The sequence below is a fragment of the Rattus rattus genome, chromosome 1 (assembly GCF_011064425.1).
Source record: "Rattus rattus isolate New Zealand chromosome 1, Rrattus_CSIRO_v1, whole genome shotgun sequence".
NCBI lineage: Eukaryota > Metazoa > Chordata > Mammalia > Rodentia > Muridae > Rattus > Rattus rattus.
In genome coordinates this window covers 259,086,312-259,107,387 of record NC_046154.1, presented here as the reverse complement: position 1 = coordinate 259,107,387, position 21,076 = coordinate 259,086,312, and the positions used below count along the sequence as shown (strand labels likewise).

The 21,076-nt window shown below is 39.6% G+C and overlaps 1 protein-coding gene across 1 annotated transcript in view; it reads left to right on the top strand.

Moving 5' to 3' along the window:
- Window positions 1-21,076, top strand: part of Syt10 (synaptotagmin 10) — a 64,716-nt gene that overhangs the window by 31,681 nt on the left and 11,959 nt on the right. The window contains exon 3 of the mRNA XM_032919629.1: window positions 4,708-5,275. Coding sequence (XP_032775520.1) covers window positions 4,708-5,275 — 568 coding nt within the window. The remainder of the gene's footprint in view (window positions 1-4,707; window positions 5,276-21,076) is intronic.

The following is a 21,076-nucleotide window of genomic DNA, read 5'->3' as shown; positions in this document are numbered from 1 at the left end:
TCTTGAGTTCACCAGGCAAGTCGTTTGTAGCAGAAAAGTTGGTCTTACCTGTGGTCTCGAGGCTCAAGTTTGCTCTCGGGGTGTTGCCTATGAGCTCTCTGCGGCCTCAGCAACCAGGAAGATCTGCACCGCCCTTTCCGGGAGGTTCCGTGCACCAGGGTTCCAGATAGCTTTTGTTGTTTTCCTCTGGGGTCAGTACTGTGTGCAGCGTGCAGTCTCTTCTGGTTTCTCAGGCGTGTCCGCCTCTCTGAGGGTTTAGCTCTCCCTCCCACAGGATTTGGGTGCAGAGAACTGTTTATCCGGTCTGTCCTTCAGGTGCGGTGTCTCAGGCGCAGTGGACCTGCTGCTCCTGGGCCCTCCTCTCACGGGTACCCAGAGGCCGTACAGTTTCCTCCTGGGCCAGGGATGTGGGCAGGGGTGGGCAGCGTTGGTGGTCTCCTCCGCTCTGCTGCCTCAGGAGTGCCTGCCCGACCAAGCGGCGAGAACTCCCCTCCAGGGGGCCTGGGAGCAGAGAGCTGCTGAGGGCAGGGATCTGCCGGCCCGGGACTCTGGCCAAACACCGGAAGTGTCCGGCCCCAGAGTTTAAAGTTATTATTGAAGTGCGTGTATTAATTGTACTCGTCCTATCATTGGATTTTGGTGGTGCTGTCTCTGTTTCCAGTGGTACTTCGTGTTTTAATAATTATGACTTCGTATTTCTTCTTCCCACAATATCTGTTATGCTCATTCCTCTTTATAGCCTGAAATATTGCTTCCTGTGTTATCTTTAGGTTTGCCCTGTTGTATATAAAGAATTTTTAGGTTGTTTGCATCATGGGAAGTTTTTCTTTCCCCTTCAATGGTTAGGGATAATTTTGCTAGATCTATTGATCAAGCTTGGTCATCATGGTCTTTCAGATCCTGGAGTGCACTGCTCCATACTCTTCCTGTTTTCCAAGTTTCCACCTGGAAATCCTCTTTATTCTGATGAATTTTCCTTTATATGTGACTTGCATTTTCTCTCTTGCAGCTTTAAATACACATTTCTTTGTTCTGTATACTTAGTATTTTAACTATGATAAACCACAAGGATTTTTTTCTGGCTTTGTCTATTCAGTGTTTTGTGTGCTTCTTCTATCTGTATGTGTTTGTTTTTCCTTAGTTTGGAAATGTTTTCTTCTTTGATATTGTTGAGGGTATGCTCTGTGTAGTTTCTTCTCCCTCATCTATACTTATAATCCAATGCTTTGTTCTTTTTGTGGAGTTCTACCTTTCCATATGTTTCTTTTTGTGATTTGATTTATTTTCCCTAGTCCTTACTTATCCAGCCTAGATCATTTACTTCACATTCGAGTCCAGATAGTCTATCTTCTGCTTGATTCATTCTTCTTGTAAGGGTTTCCTTTGAGTTTTGACCTTCCATTCATACCTATGTACTTGAGTTTTGGTTTGGCTTAATTTGACTGTGATTATCTCCTGGTTCTTCATTCTCAGAATAAAAAATTAATTTTTTTTTATTTTACAGGATTTCACAATTGAGAGATTTCAGACATTTTAATAGTTTTAATTTTTACATACTGTGGAACTTCTAATTCTATTTATGCTTTATAGTGTGATATTAGCATTAACATGAGATCACAGGGTTGAACAAGAGGGGAACGTTTAGGATAGAACATGGAAAGCAGATTTATTTGTGTGCGAAATCGACAAGGAGTCAAATGTCATGGTTTTTGTTGTTGTTGTTGTTGTTGTGTTTGTAAACTTGACACAAATTAGAGTTATCTGGTAAGAGGAACTTCAAGCCTTGAAATACCTCCATCTGGACTACCTGTAACAATTCTGTAAGGAATTCTTGATTAATGATCAGTGTTGAAGGGTCCAGGCCTTCTGGGGGATGCAACTCTTGGGAATGTGGTCTTGAGTTGTATTCAAAAGTAAACTGAGCCATTCATAAGAAGCAAGCCAGTAAACAGCATTCTGCCATGACTTCTGCTTCCACTCCTGCCCCCAGATTCCTGCCTTGAGTTCCTGCCCTGAATTCCCTCAGTAATGGAGTGTACCTGAGAAGTTAAGATAAAACAAACCGTGGTTGGGGATTTAGCTCAGTGGTAGCACACTTGCCAAGCAAGCGCAAGGCCCTGGGTTTGGTCCCCAGCTCCGAAAAAAAAAAAAAAAAAGAAAAGGAAAAAAAAAGATAAAACAAACCCTTTTCTCCCCACATTTTACCACTGTAGTGGACAATAGCCAATCCCTTCAGCTCACACCATGTAGCCGTCTATTGCTAAGTCTTTTCTTCCGTCATAACAAATGCTCCTTTCTGATTCTACATTACTGCTTCTCACTACTTGATGACAACTGTTCGGTCTGTCTCAAAAGAACATAGAAAGGTAGGAGATATTGATCAGAAGTATGCTCAAAGATGGAGCTGTGGAATAGTTTCCAGTTAACAATGAGACAGAATCAAACTGTTCACACGACGGTGATTAAAATATAAAACGTCCCTGTAGAAGAGTAGTTCATTGAATATAGAGATCAAACTGTGGGAAGAGAGATGTGTACAGTGGCATTTAGAAGAGAAGTTTCCAAAGTGTTAGGAACAAGGAGACTAATATAAATGTTTCAAGGGGATGATTTGACGATCAACAAGGGCTCCTAGCAGGAGATAACCATGAACAAATGCTTAGCTGAGAAGTCAGTGAAGCGACATTCATTTCTGAACTGTGTGATGTGGTAAAGGCCAATAAGAACAATGGAATATTCCAGGCCAAGACACAGTAGAATAACGGGTGGAGAGAAAAGTATCAGCAACCACAAGAAGTCTGGGGCAGGTTTCGATCAAACAGTGAAGTGTAGAGGACATCCATCCATACACTCGGTGACTTATGCAGTTAACCTCTAGGTAAGACAGCTATGGACCAGTTGTAGTCCTTTAAGGCCCAGCACTTCTCCCAGAGTCCTCGCATGGGTTCCCGGAAGTCTAAAGGGTAAAAGATGCAGTGGTTCACATCTGCAGTGTTTGAACACTTGTTAATCAGTCATTGCAAGAGAAAAGGAGGAAAAGGGAAAAAGCTGTGCGTTGTCATGGTGACAGCACAACATTGTAGCAATAAATGCTTTGTTAACCAGCCAGCTGCAATGACTTAGAATGTGCACCATTTACCCTGTAATTAGGGCACTGCTACTTGAATAAAAGTAACACTACAGTTTTTATTTCATTATAAGGGTCTCGGTAGACGTGAGTCCTATTAGAGACTTCATGACCATGCACATTTCGTTCTGAGGCACAAAGAAGACATTTCTAAGTTTTGAGAGAGAGAAAAGAGGATTAAACTATTTTATTTGAAATCATGAAATAAGCTTAGGACACTCAGTAATTAACTTCTTTCAGGTTCTGTTCATATGAATCAAAATTGTTGGACAAGTGAATTGATTTTAGTAAGAACATTGTTGCCTAATGAACCTTCTCAAGAAGTTAAGGCTTGCCCCATATGTAGTGATTAGCATCCTAGACTCTGCTTGCAAATTGGATTATAGTGGGCCATTTTAATGTTTCAGAACAACAATGGAGCCCATGGGAAATTTTTCCTCCTATTTTATAAATTATCTCTGACCTTATTCTGAATATAATTTAGGCTGCTGGCCTTTTCTTTTGGAATAGGCTTAGGGTCAATATTCATTACATTGTATGTCTAAAGAATTATAATGGGATAGATCTAGGAAGACAGATTGCTTTAAGATTTGCAGTCTTGAAGTTTTAATAAAGAATTTCACATTTATGTTATATATTCAGTTGCAGACACTGAAATGATGAGTTTTAAGTTAACTATAGGTTTAACCATAGCATTTTTATCAGACCTAAAATGTCTAGTATATTTCTCTCTATAAAAATAATTTTTCACTTATGGTCAAATTTTTATTTCACCATCATTTTTATTATATAATATAGCATAAATTGTTACAATATTTATGTTGCTGTTTTCCATACATATTTTTATATATTGGATATATATTATAAAATATTCTTTAGTAATATACTTAATTAGATATTGTTACACCATAGAATAGTTATAATTTGGCTCACAAATTCAGCATCCTAACTCCATTTCTGATTTAGATGGCTATTTCAAGAAGTGGGAAGGAACCCTCCAAAAATATAACTTAAGATATTTCAACCAAGTAAACTTTTAAGTTTAGTATATGTAAGTAGCTTGTATATAATGTTTAAGTGAAATGTTATATGAAGCATATATGAAAAATTTTAAGTATTTTCACATTTACTTAATATAGCATATTATTTAGTGCTGTTAGAGATTTTAGGGGGGGAGTGACTGGGCAGCAACAGGGAGAAAATGATAAATTTGTTTGAGTTTGGGAGTAGGATGGTAGGACATGTTGAGAATCCCGTTTCTTCACCATGGTTTTTAATGATGTGCTTATGGGGTGGGGGGGACAGCAAAGCCGCTAGACACTGTACATCTGTGTATTTCGATTATCGATTTTTAGACTTTTTCTTTGACAACCGTCATTATGGTTTTCCAAGGCAGCTCTCTTTGCATCAGTTGAGCGTGAGACGGTGCTGACACAGACATAGGCATAATAATCCTTCACAAGGACAATGACATTTTCTCCTGATCCTGGTGGGTGGGGAGGGTGTATATGCCAATACAAAACTACCTCAGAAAGGACTAACCTAAATGATTTTGTGTATGTGTGTATGTGTGTGTACAGCCACAATTCCTTCAGGAGGCACCTACCAAGGCAAATGAACGTCTCCAGTGTTGACTTTAGCATGGGCACGGAACCTGTCTTACAAAGAGGAGAAACGAGAACCAGCATCGGGAGGATAAAACCGGAACTCTATAAGCAGAAATCAGTTGACTCCGAGGGCAACAGAAAGGACGACGTCAAAACCTGTGGGAAACTTAACTTTGCGCTCCAGTACGATTATGAAAACGAACTCCTAGTTGTTAAAATTATCAAAGCTCTAGATCTCCCAGCTAAAGATTTCACAGGAACTTCTGATCCTTACGTGAAGATCTATCTTCTTCCGGACAGGAAGAAGAAATTTCAGACCCGTGTACACCGCAAGACTTTAAACCCTCTGTTCGATGAGCTGTTTCAGTTCCCGGTGGTTTACGATCAACTAAGCAACCGCAAACTACACTTTAGTATATATGATTTTGACAGATTTTCCAGACACGACATGATTGGGGAAGTGATTCTTGATAATTTATTTGAAGTCTCTGATCTCTCCAGGGAAGCCACAGTATGGAAAGATATCCACTGTGCAACCACAGTAAGTAAAAAGCCTTCCAACTTCTCTTTGACCGCTGGTGAGATTTAAGACCAACCATTGCCCGCGTTGTTAGAGTAAATTCTATGGAGCCATAGAACTTAAACTCCCAAGTTTCTGCAAAGGTGGCATTTGGTTAAATCACAATATAACTTGGGTGCCTAGTATGGCATCGGTAACATTAGCAGGTGCACGGACAGCAAAGTAGCTTCTACATGCTACTCCTGACGGGGAGACTTTTCTTTCACAAAAAAATACTTACGTGTCGCCTGTTCCCAGCACCAATTTCTCCATGAGCGATGCTGAGTTTTACTATTTAAAGGGATTTTATTTCACGGGTCAAACCTGAAATACATGCTGATGCAAGGTGGTTTGATCTGAAACAGCCCATTGACTTTAGAAGCTTGTGTCGAATGTACATGGTTACAGTATATGGGTGCTAAAGAATCAAAAGATAATTCTCCCTATTAGAATTACTTTCCCATGATCTTCGCTTACAAAACGATACAGTATTGAAACTTTTGAAAGCAGTAAAAACAGAATAGAAATAAAGTAATCAAAAATGCTGCCAATTATGTAAATGTTTTGGTTTCCTGTTTTCGCTCTGAATGCATTAAAATAATTATGATTACTCTGAATTTTTATTTTGACACTGATTTTGTTCCATGCTCATTTGCCTCAGTGTGTGACCTTTATTGTTTTCAATTTTAAATTATTAGTGTGTTTGTGAGTGAGTGTGTGTGTGTGTGTGTGTACCCACACATGCATGCAGAGTATGTACATGTACCATGACAGTAGCATGTTACAGAGGTCAGAGGACAATTCTGTGAGTCGGTTCTCTTCTACCCTGATGTGGGGTCCATGGATCTAATTCATAGTCCTGGGCTTGCACTTCAAACGCCTTTGCCTGCTTAGCAATATATTTTGTTGGCCAAAATGCACAGTATCTAGGTATGTGCTCCATTTAATTAACTATATTCTTATTACACACTTAAATGAAGCATAAATTTTGTTTTTAAAAAGTGAGTTCTTTCAATTCACTGTTATAAGGCTGGCTGTCTGCCATAGAATTTCAGAAGAGAAAGTAGGGACTTGCTCTCTGGTTCAATTATTAATTTACTTGGATTTATTAATTTTAAAGTGGGACCATTTTACTCTTTACCATCAGGTTGTGTTGATACACTTACCAGTTTGTCTTAACATTTTACCAAAATTCTTTCTATTGGTATTTTCCTGAGGTGGTGTTTGAAGTAACTGTTGTTACAGGTTGTGTGGGAACTGCAATGTTGCAACATTGTCACAACATAGAGAGAGAGAGAGAAAGAGAGAGAGAGAAAGAAAGAAAGAAAGAAAGAAAGAAAGAAAGAAAGAAAGAAAGGGAACAGGATCCTGATTCACAAGCAGGCACATCACTGTCTTTGACTTTAACATTTTAAATGTTTTTGTTGAGAATATTCTCACACAGACACTCTTAACAGTAACCCCACACAGGTTTTAGAGCTCTGATGGTTTGCACACACAGTTTAGAGCTCTGATGGTTTGCACACACAGTTTAGAGCTCTGATGGTTTGCACACACAGTTTAGAGCTCTGATGGTTTGCACACGCATTTTAGAGCTCTGATGGTTTGAATTCTACAAATGTAGACACTGATTGTTGAGCTGTCGTTGCAAAGTTATCTCCTTTGACTATGAAGTCTTCTATCATGGTTCACTATTTGGTCAGCAAATGTTTGCAGAGTACCACCAATGTTTGGTTAACTCTACACATTTCTAGAATACCATTGGAAGCGTGTTCTTTCTGTATGCTCAGGTTCAGCAGTAAGAAACCAACAAGTGAAGTGTAAGTTTGGTACCTTTTCCAGAGCCTCAGCACTAGTTTGTACATGCTTAGCTCAGAGAGTAGCAGGCACTATTTGGAGGTGTGGCCTTCTTTGAATAGGTGTGGCCTTGTTGGAGTAGGTGTGTCACTGTGCTTTCAGCTTTAAGACCCTTGTCCTTGACCCTTGACCCTGAGACCCTGGAACTCAGTATTCTGCTAGCAGCCTCCAGATGAAGATGTAGAGCTCTCAGCTCCTGCACCATGCCTGTCTGATGCTGCCATGTTCCCCTCTTGATGATAATGGACTGAACCTCCTAACCTGTAAGCCAGCCCCAATTAAACATTGTCCTTTATAAGATTTGCCATGGTCACAGTGTCTGATTACAGTGGTAAAACCCTAAGATAGCCTTGTAGTGGAATTTTTTTGTTATAATTAATTACAAGTTTTCCTATATGAACAGGTCCTTTAAAAAGTAGGCATTGCTTACAGGATCCTGAATTTTTGACACACACAATATAGTTATTTTAATAAATTATATAAATATTAGTATTTTATATATTTGATATATTATTTCATATTGTTATATTATTCTAATCAGCTCACTATAAATCCCAGGCTGGCTTTGCAGTCATGATCTCCTGCCTCTGCCTTCCAAGTTCTGAGAGTACTTGTATGTACTACCTTAGCTGTTCATGAGACAATTTTACATTTTTTATTTATACTCCTTTTTAATAAAAAGCAAATATTAATGCAGATCAAAAGCTGCTTCAAAAAAAAGTCCTATTCCTAGCCATACATCTATGAATTCAAATTGCAATTGTAGGGTTTTCTAGAAAGAAGGAAGTAAAAAGGAAAGAAATAGGAATCCAACAGAATCCCATCACCCAGGTCCTATAGAAGCTTAGAAAAGTGAGATAACATGCAAATTAGATATGAAGGGGTCAATAAAATGAAGAAATATTTAAGTAAAGGGCACATGATCTTTGTGTTAGGAGACACATGCATCAGAATGTCTCTAGAGCATTTTCCCTCACATATCTAAAACCCTTTCCAAGATCTTTCCTGAAAAACTAAGACAGTCCTTCCAGGCAGTCATTTTTCTTCCCTGAAGCCTGAGATCCACATAACTTTATTCTTATTATAAAATCAAAAACTTTCTCTGTGCAAGTTCATATTTAATTTTAAGGTACAGATAAATAATAGTAAAACATCGGTTTGGGCCAAGGAAGAAATAAAAAACAAGAGATAAATAAAAGAATAAAGCAACCCTCTGCCCATACCCAGTCAAAGTGTGTATTTTATTTAAAAGTCTTCCAGGGATGGTAACAGAATTCTGAAGAGTTCTTAGATACTTGAAGAGAAAATCTCACTAGGAAATACATCAAGATCAATGAGTATCTTCAGAGAGAATCACATGGGTTAAATAAGGCATTGTCACTTTTTTTTCTTTTAAAATGTGTTATTAAATAGCACAGAAAACATCAGGAGCACGTATTTGTTATGTATAAAAAGTGTTTTCATTGTATAGATCATCATATCAGCTGCCTATCATACATAATGCAATCTGGTCATTTCTTCTTCACTAACACAGAAAATTTGCTGACCTTAGGGAGGCTCACACTGAAGAGCAACACAGTATACCCTAGGCGGCCATTTTTGTGACAGGAGAGGAAAAGTACACGTCTATATTCAGTTATATAAAATTTGATGAAGATCACTAGGTACTGTCAAACATGTTAAGAACTACATGGATGACTATAAAAAAAATAATCTGACATTTTCATGTCTAAACTGTAAGTTTATTATTCAGTTTAGTTGGTGGATTTAGTTGAATTTTTAAATCACTATGAAAACAAACATTTTGTATATTTAGATGTAGATTTCCCACGTATAGCCAGAAGTCATTGGGAATATAAATGAGGAAAATAATTCCTTTAAAACATTATTCATTCATTCATTCATTTCATTTCATTTCATTTGTATGTGTATCCAGCATGTTTGCACATGAATGTGTACATGCGTAAGTGGGAGTAACAGGACAACTTGTAGAAATTGGTTCTCTTCTTCTGCAACACGGGTGGTAGGGCTTGAACTCAGGTCTTCAGGCTCAGCAGCAAGCCCCTGAACCTACTTTGCCCCCTCACTGACCTAATAATTCACTGTATCAATAAAATTACATTCTGAACATTTACTTATTTGGCTTTCTATTAAATAAACATTTATAGCAACAGCCTTCTCCTAAAGCACTTAAAGACTCTTGTTACAAGACACAAGAAAAAGAGACATGTGTTCATATAACATATTGAGCTTGTTTGTGGACATAAGATACTTTAATAGATTATTTTATGACACGGGATTTGCCAAGTAGCCTGGAAATGAGTAGACCTTGAATTGAGAACTGAAAATAAACTGTTGTCTCTGGTGCCAGCCTTTCAGAGTACTGAATGTTCCCACTGAGCTGCATGTAAATAAATATTCTTATCATTTATTATTATATTAATGTGAGTACTTAAATTTTTAATGATTTTTATTTGGATGCTGTATTCTTCATTTTTCCCCCACCAACACTATACAGGATTGGAATAATGCTCTTTATAAACTTTGCTATCAATAAACTTTCTCCTGAACGTCAACTATGAGTTGATATATTCACTGTTAAATTTTTCAAAATGACCAAATTCCAATTTCCTTTGAAGGAAAAATTTGTGGTACTAGGCAGGTGACTGTGATGTTTGTCTCACTGTATAACCAGAGCCCAGGAAGCAGAACTACAGACACGGGCTACATGTTAGTCAAAGCTCCTCACCCCCCTGCTAACTTTTATATAACCATGAAATTGGAACTCATCCTGACAGCAGAGGAAATCAAAGTTGAGACCAAGTTCAGTTGGCTGAATGTTTGCTTCGTACGTACAAAGCCGGGGTTTTAATTTCTGGCATCCTATAACTGAGTGAGGTGGCACACACCTGTAACCCCAGCACTGAGAGAAAAACGGCAGAAGAAGGAATTCCAAGGTCATCCTTAGCCAGGTAGAAAGTTTTCGAGTCTCAGAAAACAAGCAAACAACAAAACCCAGAAAATCCGAGTTCATTAGTTGCATCAGAGAACAGGCCATTCGGATTACAGCCAGTGTTATCATTCAGACATATTGATTGGCATCGCCCTGGAAGCACTTCCTGCATGGCCTGGTCCTTGTCCATCCTCCTATCCCGGAGCCTCTGTGGATGCTTTCACCGCTGCAATCCACTTCACCTTTCCTCAGGTTACATGGCCCCCTCCTCTGAAAATTAGACGCATTGGAAAGAATTAATAGCAATTGTATTTTTTAAATCACTGTTCTGTTTTAAAAAAAAAAACCCAAGTGCCTAAGATGCTTTAAGATGATAAAGACCTGTGTTTTTATTCTCTGTTGTTCCCTAATTAATTCTGTGACATTTTGAAAGGTCAAGATACTTGTTCAGAATCAGCTGTAAGAACCTTGGGAGAAAGCATTTATCTTGATCACTGGTGTCCCCGTGACCAGCCAAGCACCTGGTGCTTGGGGACGTTCTCAGTCACCGTGAGCATGGTCGTAAACGAGCAGGTCTTTTGAAGACTGATAAGGTATTTGATAGAGTTGGAATCAGAGTTTGGGGATTGTGAGAGCAAAATGAGAAATCAGTAATGATAATTAATAACAATTGGTGAAACTTTCAAGCCTATGCGTGTCATGATGTGAAGTTCGGACTTTATACTGTAAGACCTCTGTAAGACACATACTGGATCACTTTGAGGCTTTTAGCAGAACTAAGTGTTACTGGAGTTGTTGACGGTCAGAGCCTGGGAGAGCCCCCAATAAGTCATGTTCAGCCAGCTGGAATTAGTAAGCCAGCTAAGCAAGCAAGCAGTGGCAGAAAGCAGTAAAAACGGGTTCAAGGTGGCCGCACTGGGGAAAGGGATAAAACATTCCAGCTATGCCCCCTTCTCCCCTCCCGTTGCCAAGTCCATCTTCAGGGCTCTGGCATGAGGGTAACTTTCAAATGGAAGGAAGAGAGGTATGTATAATTAAGCAGCCTTGGTTCTGCCCCTCAATGACCCTGTCTGTCTTCTTTACCAGACAATCTGAAAAGTTGTTAGTAATGTGTGAGATCCCCGTCTAAGAGACAAGCTCCCTCTCTCTGGAAGGCACCAGGATCCAACCTTTCCATTCTCCCAGCATGAGATTTTGTGGAGAGAAATTCCTCGTCTCTGGGGGCATCATTTCAATGGTCCAGATTGTTCACATGGTGGGGAAACCAGGTCTTTTTTAGAATCTCCTTATTCCTTCCAGGCACCTTGATTAGGCACAATATAAATAACACTTTACATCCATTAACCTTTACGCCTTCCTTATTAATCTCCAGTTCAATGAACCTAGATGCTGTCTAATTGAAGGGTACCACCTCCCTCATCTGGCACATTTTCAAGCAATCAAAGTGATAGCTATGTTTTGTGTCTACTTTTTCCTCTTTGGAGCTATTAATGCCAATTAATCCTTTGTGATCTCTTCTGGGTCTCCACTAGCTATAGCAAACAAGCATGAAACTGCTGTTCTGGCATTACTTTTTAATGTATTTATTTTATGCGTATGGATATTTTGCCTACACATATGTCTGTGCAGTCTGTGTGCGCCTGGTATCAATAGGTGTCAGAATAGGGTGTGAGATCTTTTGGGAATTAAGTGAGTCACCATATGGATACTAGGAATTGAACCCCGATCCTTCTGAAGCATAGCCAGTGCTCTTACCTGCTATGCCAGCTCTCCAACTCCAGGTTCAGACACTCTTGAGCAGGCTTCAGCCATATATCCTCTGTGGACCTCATTTTTACTAGTGTTTACATTTATAAACATTTAGTGCTGGAAAATAATTTATTTCATCCTATGGAGTTACCATCCTATACCAAGGACACTGAGGCCACATAAGGGTAGGTGGGTTGCTCAAGATGAAACTCCAGGAGGTGTGTCATGAAGAAACGATAAGAATTTTATAGTCCTTTGAACCCAGAACACTATAAATTCCACTATAAATTCGTTTCCCTGGAGGTGGACACACAACTAGTAATTTGATAAAAGAGTTCGCTTGATCTACTTAGTAGCGCATCTTGCTTCTAGCAACATACTACAGAACACCATCTGCTTTCTTACCCTCGAGGAAATGTGGAAGGCAGGCTACATTTAGGGTGCTAAGTAGATGTGATGACTGCTGTAACCATAGCAACCAATGGGTTTTTTTTCCCAATAAGTCTTCATTAGTGTACTCCCCAATACATCCCTGAATTCAAACTTCTCCCTCAGCCTACATCTCCCATCCCTATCTCACTTAATCTGCTTCTTCTCTCTTCTCCTCCTAACTGGGTCACAAAAGATGAAGAAGCAGTGCAAATGGTATTGCCGCCATTAGTGTGCTCTGTATATATTTACATAAAGTACTTGCTTGACCTCACAAGGTAAAAGCTATTCTGGTTTCACCTGCGATTAATCAAGGAGGTCAAGTTTTTTGACTTATGTTTGGGGATCAAGACATGGAAGATGTGTGGTTTTTGTTGGTGGCAGTGTACACATCTGTACGTGTGTGTGTGTGTGTGTGTGTGTGTGTGTGTGTGTGTGTGTTAACGTTCATGTAAAGGTCAGAAGTTAAGGCTGGGTGTCTTCCTCAGTCACTCTCCACCATATTTTTGAGAATGTCTCTCACTGAAGCTAGAGCTCACAAGCTTGGCAATCCTTGACCATCCTCTGACCAGTGAGCTCTTTACTTACCTAAAACCGAGATGGCAGATGTGCACTGTCACACCAAGCATTTGCATGGGGACTGAACACGGGTCCTCACCCTTGAATAGCAGGCACTACTGTGATTGACCCATCTCACTAGTCCCGAAGTTTTACAGTTTCACCTCCATCAATTCTGATTCAGGACCTGAATCCTTCCCACTTTGCCAAGCTCCTGCTCTTGTATCTCACTAACCCTTTGGGTTTCTGGCTTCCTTAGAAGCCATCAGCTGCCTGCACTAAGCCCCATTAAATATCACTTCACCTCTTTTCGCCATGTGAACTAGTCATTCTTTGAATACTTATTTTATATATATATACATATATGTATATATATATATTCTCATCACTTCAACTCATTAAACATTAAATATAATGATGTCACAGTCAAGACAAAGAAATCAAGTGCACAACCCCTTGGGTCAGCCTTTTTGTTACCTTCCTTCATAATCCTCATTTTCCAGCTGTGCACTTAGAACATTGTCACAGTGAATACATAACTAAGTGAGTACATATATGGATTAAATGGGTTAAAGATACTCTTTGGAAGAAAAGTTATGGAATGCCAAGCATTAGACTTTACAGTAGTTGTTTTCTCAGAGATACAAGAGTTTCTAGAGGGCTAAGAAGGGAGATTCTTATAATAATACAGTAACATAACAATTAGTGAATTTTCAGGAGCCCCTCATAAGACAGCCTCATTTTAAGCACTTAAAGAAAATGAATGTGCCCAGTTATCTGCTGAAGTAGAATATAAAAATGTATGTTCTTATCTTGATAACACATTAATCATTTTGTGCTAGTTTCTGTTTACACTTTTAAGAAAATGCTAAGAATATATATTTCTATGTATCTAGGAGATATATTTCTGTGTATCCCCTTATAGCTGTATTCAAAGACTCTATCATGGTTTTTAGACTATTTGCTTCTTTTTATCTAAATTGTGTCTTTTATGGCTACATTTTATTTCTATATAGCTACTTTTATTTCTGCTACTGTCTTTTTAGATTCCATGTGCGTTTTCACCTGTTGTTGATTGATTAACAAATAAACATTCTTGTTAGAGTTTTGGAAACTATGAAAAGAATCTTTGAATGATGAGATTCAGTGGCCATTAAGTAGAAAAATTAATAGATTGCATGACACAATGTGATCTGTTAGATGATCAGTTAGAAGGTTTCTTAGATGATCCGTTAGATGACCAGTAAGACATTGGACTATTTATTCAGTAAGCTGTTTAGATAATTCTGTTTTTGTACTTTTTATCATTTTTTTCAAATATGTTTGTATTAGTAGAGGTTGACTAGAGAAGCAGAACTGAAAGAATGAATTCTCTCTCTCTCTCTCTACCTCTCTCTCTCTCTCTCTCTCTCTCTCTCTCTTTGTGTGTGTGTGTGTGTGTGTGTGTGTGTGTGTGTGTGTGTACCAAGAGATGACGAAAGGATCTTGTGCACTCTACCCATAATCTTTTTTACCTTCAATGTGGAGAATCAATCCAATTTCCCCTAGGTAATCTGGACACAGTTATTCCTTGGTTTAAGGGCATCAGAAACTCAAAGCAGTTAGGGAGGAGTCTGAGCATCCAGTTCAATGGAATGTTTATTGGGTCTTCTAGCAGGAGTGCTCCCTGATCTGTCATCAAAGTTTGTAGGACAGAGAACTTAATGGTTCTTTATGGGTGATAGTGAGTGAAGCCATTTCCTCTTCCACCCCATAATTTCTATATTCATGGATCCTGGATAAGGAAGAAACCATACCACATATAAGATGATGATTTAAAGCATTTACCACCTTCCTAAGAACTCTACCCACCCCCAGGCTGCTGCCACCTAATTGGCCCTCTAACTATGTCTTCAAAGGTCATCCCATTGCTCTATTACACTACATACTTCAGGATGACGGAGAATATGCTAAGACCAGTGGATTCTGTGATCATGGACCCATTGTCACATTTCTTTGGCTGTGAAGTGAGTTCCTTGGTCAGAAGCAATACTGTGTAGAATATCATAACAGTGGACGCGGCATTCTGTAATTCCCCTGCGACTAGTTTTGGCAGAAGTATTACATGTAGGAAAGGCAAATACATAACCAGAATAAATATCTACTCCAATAAAGACACAATGTTGTTCTTTCCACAAAGGAAATGGTGCAATGTAATCAACCTGCCACCACGTCACCCTGAGAAGGGTGACATATCAGGGTCTCCGTCTTGGTCTCTGCTGTTGGACTACCTGCCACTCCACAGCAGCTCTAGCAAGGTCAGCTTGGTGAGTGGAAGTCCACATTGTCAAATCCATGTATGACCTCCATCTCTCCATCTCATAACCATGGCCACTTTGTTCGTGTGACCATTGGACAATGGCACGGATGGCTAGGGAAATGGGCTGACTATCCACAGAATGGGTCATCTTATCTACTTGATTGTTGAACTCTGCTGAAGTATCTTCACATCCTTGATCCATTTGGAGAGATCTATCCACAACTCCTTCCAATCACTTTTCAGATCATGGCCTCTCCAAGTCCCTGTTATCCAGCAAATTCATTGGCTACAGAGCATGAATAAGTAAACAATAGCACATCTGTCCAGTTCTTCCAAACAGAATGTAAGACCATGAGTACTGCTTGAAATTCTGCCCACTCAGAAGATTTCCCTTTGATGGTGTATCTCAGGGTTGTCTCAGGAAGGGGTTATAAAGCTGCTGCTGTCCACTTCTGTGTGGTCCCGCAGAACCATCAGTAAGCCATGCTACTTTTATATTCCTTTTACCGTTATTTGACAGCCTTGAAATCGATTCTAACGTTCTTCAGACTTCTGAGTGAATGAATTAGCATGCTCGTTAGTAGTATAAAACATCTTCTCCTGAACTAGATTTATCTACTTGATAAGATGTAAAGGGATAAGATATCCCCTCTTAGCCTTATACCTGGTTATAGGTCTAACAATAATTTAGGTGGACCCTGAGGGATATCTATATTGCCAAGTCTGACATCTCCTTCAAAGAAGGACTTAGCATACAATGAAGGGCAGTTTTCCCAGACAAAGGTGAAAGGAGCAATATTTCAGAAGGTGGGGGTGGGGCGCATCTTCTGCTAAGGAGGGAGAAATTTCTTCCTCCATACCAACAATGGCCATCTCCAGATGAAAAAGCCAAGAATCCAGTAGTTGTTCAGTCCATTAAATGGCTGTCTCAGCTGGTCTTCAGAATCCAAAAGATGCTAATATCAATGCAGGAAAGAACTTGCCAGAGGGAGTGAGGGCAAGCAGTCAGAGAGCAAGAGCTTCCATCTTCTATGTCCCTTAGATAGGCTGCCACCAGATTTAAGGTGGATTTTTCTCCCTCAAAAGGTCCAGATATAAGGTGGGTCTTCCCAATTTTCATAATTTGGTTAAGAAAAAAATCCCTCACAGGTGTACCCAGCTGCTTGAAGGTTAGTTAATTCCAGATGTAGTCAAGAATATCTTTCACATTACTTACTCTTTGACAATTTCACACATATATACAACATATTTTGATCATATCCTCCCCTAGTTTCTCCTACGTACTCCTCCTGAACAACATCTGTCCTACTCATTTCCCTTCCAAATTCTTGTACTGAGTCCAATTAGTGATACCCATATGTGCACAGATATATAATAATCCTACCAGAAAGCACGCTTCTGAAGAAAACTGTCCCTCGGGAGCCATCAGCTGCCAATAATCCTTCACCTAGGGATATAGCCTCATAATCCCCCTCCCCTGTTGGGATATTGACTGACTTGATCTAGTGCAGTCATCCACAGCAGATGAGATCATGGTGTAACTGTCCCGCCATCTCCAAGAAGGTACTATTTTTGCAGCAATCCTCTCTCTTTTTCCCCCATTTTCCCTTTTATTGAAGACAGATTTTTTTCTCTCATACTATATCCTAAGTATGGTTTTCTCAAAGACTTTTCACCACCTCTCCCAAGATAGTCCTGAGGCTTTGGAGCAAGAATGATGAGAATGATGCAGACGTTCCATTTAGGACCGGCCTCTCCACACTCAATTATTCTCTGGACTTTGACCAGTTGTGGATCTCTGTGGTAGTCTCTGTCCACTACAATAAGAAGTTGCTCTGATGAGGGGCAAGAACTGCACTAATCTATAGGCATGAAGTAGAGTGCCTATAGGAGGCACTCTTATATTCATTTAGGAGAACATTAGTAGTAGACTGTCCCCTTGGGACTATGGCCTCCTTAGCTAAGGGTTACATTACCAGGCATAAACTGCCTATTGTGAACCAGGCTTTAAATTCAACTTAAAATTATGTTCATTATGCCCATGACTTCATGCCACCATGTCACCAAAGAGCATATCTTGTAACTGTGGTTGCCAGGGTTCGCAGCCCGATAAGACTGTTCCTGGTTTTTCTCTCCTAGCAGCTTTCACAGCACCTTCCTTCCATAGGCCCTGATGCACCTGACCACGTCTATTCATCTTCAACTCAGTTCATGGCAATTACTCCTTACCTCTGTGCCCACCTCTCTCTCTCTCTCTCTCTCTCTCTCTCTCTCTCTCTCTCTCTCTCTCTCTCTCTCTCTGTTTGAATCTTTCCCCATTCAGCTCACCGTCTCCTCCCCTGTGTTTTATCTATGCACTACCACCCGCTTCATTTAAGGTAATTCACCTCTAGGCCCTTCATCCCTAGTCTGGCATCCTGGCTTTGAGAGATGCTCCAAGCTAAGCACAACTGTAGAGCCAAATCTAGCATGTGAGCATTTCTGTTTCTGCGGGTAATTTTCCTCATTCACTGTAACTATTCAGTTTTGTTTTTCTTTATAGCTGAGTACAATTCCACTGTGTACATTTGTCACATCCCATTTTACATTCAACTGGAAATCTGGACCTATTACAGTTCCTATCTATTGTGAATAGAGTGGCAGTGAGCTTGGATAGTCTAATATAAATATCTCTGTATTAAGATATAGAGTCATTGGGATTCATGCTAAGGACTGGTATGGCTGGGTCATGAGGTAGATTTACTTACAGTGTTTTGAAAGACCTCCAGATGGATTTCCAAAGTGACCATAGTAGTTTGCATTCCCACTAACAGTGTATTAAGTTCTGTTCCCCTGTATCCATGCCAACACATGTTATTAAAGGAGACAGAATCTTAGACTAGGTTTAGTCTGCATCTCTGCTGGTAGAGGATTTCCACTGTTTCCCAGTGATTTGTAAATTTTCTTTTGAGAGCTCCCTGCTTAGTTCAAATCCCATTTTTCACTTGGGTTGTTTTCTTTGAGTTCAGTTTCGTGAATTTCTCGTGTATTCTGGCTGCTAATCCTATATCTCGTATATAACTGGAATTTATTTTCCCCTAACAGTTTCCTTTGCCTTGGATAATCTTTCTAGTTTCATGTGTCCAGTGTTGGTCTTATATGCCGCGTTGCTGGATTCCTGTTTAGAACAGCATTACCTATATTTATGCTGCAGTCAGGGGTGCAGTGATGTCACTGAACTACTCACTACCACATGGGTAGAAAGAAAATTTTGTTCAAACTGCCAAAGCTTTCTCTTGGGGAGTCAGAAAGAATAGCAAAATGGTGGAGAGATTCCTGCCAATTACAAGGAAGGGGTTATGTTTGGTGGGAGGGAGGCAGGTTAGCTGAAACAGCCTGGGAAATAGCATGGGGCTTTGATTTAATGAAGGCTTATATGAGTTAACCAGGGGCTAGATGTCTTTCCTGGAGACATTTGATTGTATGAGACAGATAAGAGAAATGATGGTTTCTCCTGACAAACAGAAGCCCACTCGTCAAGGTTTCTGGGGAATTCTGAGAGTGTAGTCTGGGCCGATCCAAGACTGTCATTTAGGACATTAACAGTGGCACTGCCATGTTGGGGTTTGGGAGCCCACGTTATACCCAGCATATATATGAAATTGTATTCCCTACTTTGCCTGTAACAGTTCTAAGGTATCTGGTCTTATATCTTTAACTCATTTACAAAGTTGAGTTCTGTGCAGGGCAAAATAATATATATGATTGTAGTTTCATTCTTCTGCGTGTTAACAGGTTTCAAGCACTATTCATGAAGATGCTGTCTGTCCTTTGATGTATATTTTTTGGATCCTTTGTAAAAAAAAAAAGATCAGGTCAGGTAGTCATAATTATTTATACTTGTATCCAAGTCTTCTATTTCATTGTCCTATGAATCTATGATTGTGCCAGGGCCTATAGCTCTGTGTACACAACTTAAAATCATGCGTGGTGAAATCTCATACAGTGTTATTTTTGCAAATGATTGCTTTAGCTATCCTTGGTCTTTCCCTTCATATATATTTTAAAAGTGTGTGTGTGTGTGTGTGTGTGTGTGTGTGTGTGTGTGTGTGCACCTGTGTCCTATGTGTGTCCACCTGTGTGTGCACCTATGGATTGTGTCCCTGTGGTTTCTTCGATTCTATTGATTGCTTTTGGTAGAACAGCCATTTCCACAGTCTTGATTTTTCCTGTCCATGTGTAAGGAAGGACTTTCCATCTCCTAGTGTCTTCCCTAATTTCTTTCTTCAACGTCTGAAAGTTTTGTTACAGAAGTCTTTGGTTTCCCAGGTATTTGATCGTTACTGACTATTACGGATGGGCTTGTTAAACTGATTTCCTTTCAGTATATCTTTCATTAATACAAGGGAAGTCTGCTGATTCGCTGTGTTAATTTCATATTCTTTCTTTTTGCTGCAGGTGATTTTTAGTTACCAGAGTTTATTTTTCTGTAGAATCCTTGGGCGTCTCTTTTTCATAGCAGTCTGCCATTTTCTTATTTCACCCTTTTTATTTCCTCCTTTCGTTTCCTTGCTCCAGATAAGACTTCAAGTCCTACATTGAATAAGCATAGAAAGGACCTGCATCCCTGTCTGATATCTGATCTTTGTGGGAATACTTTGAAGTTGTCTGTGTGTAGCATGGTGTTGGCTACAGGTTTTGATACACAGAATTTATCATATGGAAGATACTGAGCCATTCATTGCCAAAATGCACCAATGAACAAGACAACATCTCCTATCATCTGCTGATCTGTGTTGAATTCTTTATGCTTTAAATTATTTCACTGTTTGCTGTCTTTATGACTCTTGACCAATTGGTAACAAAACTATTCTTCTAATTTTAAGTGTGTGTGTGTGTGTGTGTGTGTGTGTGTGTGTATGTGTGTGTGTGTGTTTGCGTGTTCATTCACATGTGTTAATGCAGGTGTGCTATGGTGCATGTTTGGAGATCAGAGGACAATCTTGGGTGTTAGTCCTTGCCTTCCACCTTGAGAAAGAGTCCTTTGTTTGCAGCTGTGTACAGGATCGCTCTGGTTTGTAAGTTTTCGGGTGAGACTCTGTCTCCACCCCCTGTCATTGTCAGGACACTGGAATGACAGATGCACACCATTATGCCCAGTGGTTCTAGGAATAAAAACTCATAATCTTACGCTTGTATGGCAAGTGCTTTATCCACTGAACCATCCCCTCAACCCTTCGTTTGCATTTCTCTTGTGGCTTGTAAAGTTAAGCGTAATTGTATACATATGTCGGCCATTTGTAGATCATCTCTTGGGAGCTATCTGCTCGTCTTATTATACCATTTGGGTTGTTTGCTTTTTGCATTATTTGCATATCCTAGATATTAATCCTTCATTTGATATATAAATTATATTTATATGCCTTAGCTTTCTTCCCGCTCTTCCATGCTGTCTCTTGCCTAGATTAACTGTGTCCTCTGCTATGCTGAAGGCTTTGAACTTGATGAAGGTCTTGTCTGTTCACGTTTAGCTTGATTTCCCACGTGACTGGATTTCTATTAAAAAAAAATCTTCTCAATGTCAATTTCTTGAAATGTCTCCCTACTGTTTCCTTCAGTGGTTTCAGAGTTTATGGTCTTTGATCTGTCTGGATTTTATCGTATACAGGATGAAGGAAAGGAATTTAGTTTGATTCTTCTACATGTGCATATCCAGTGTTTCTCTGCACTATTAGTAAAAATGTCTTCTTTTCCACTGTGGGTTACTGCCATTGTGTGGCTGTTTCTGTAGGGTTTTATCTGGGTCCTTTGTTCTACTTGTTGATCTTACTCGGTGTATGTGGCAGTACTGTGCTGGTTTTCATGGTTATCAAGGCCTGTAGCATAACTTAAAATCAGTCTGATTTTGCCTCCTGCATTATTCTCTTCCCTCCAAACTGGTTTCACATCTGGGATCTTT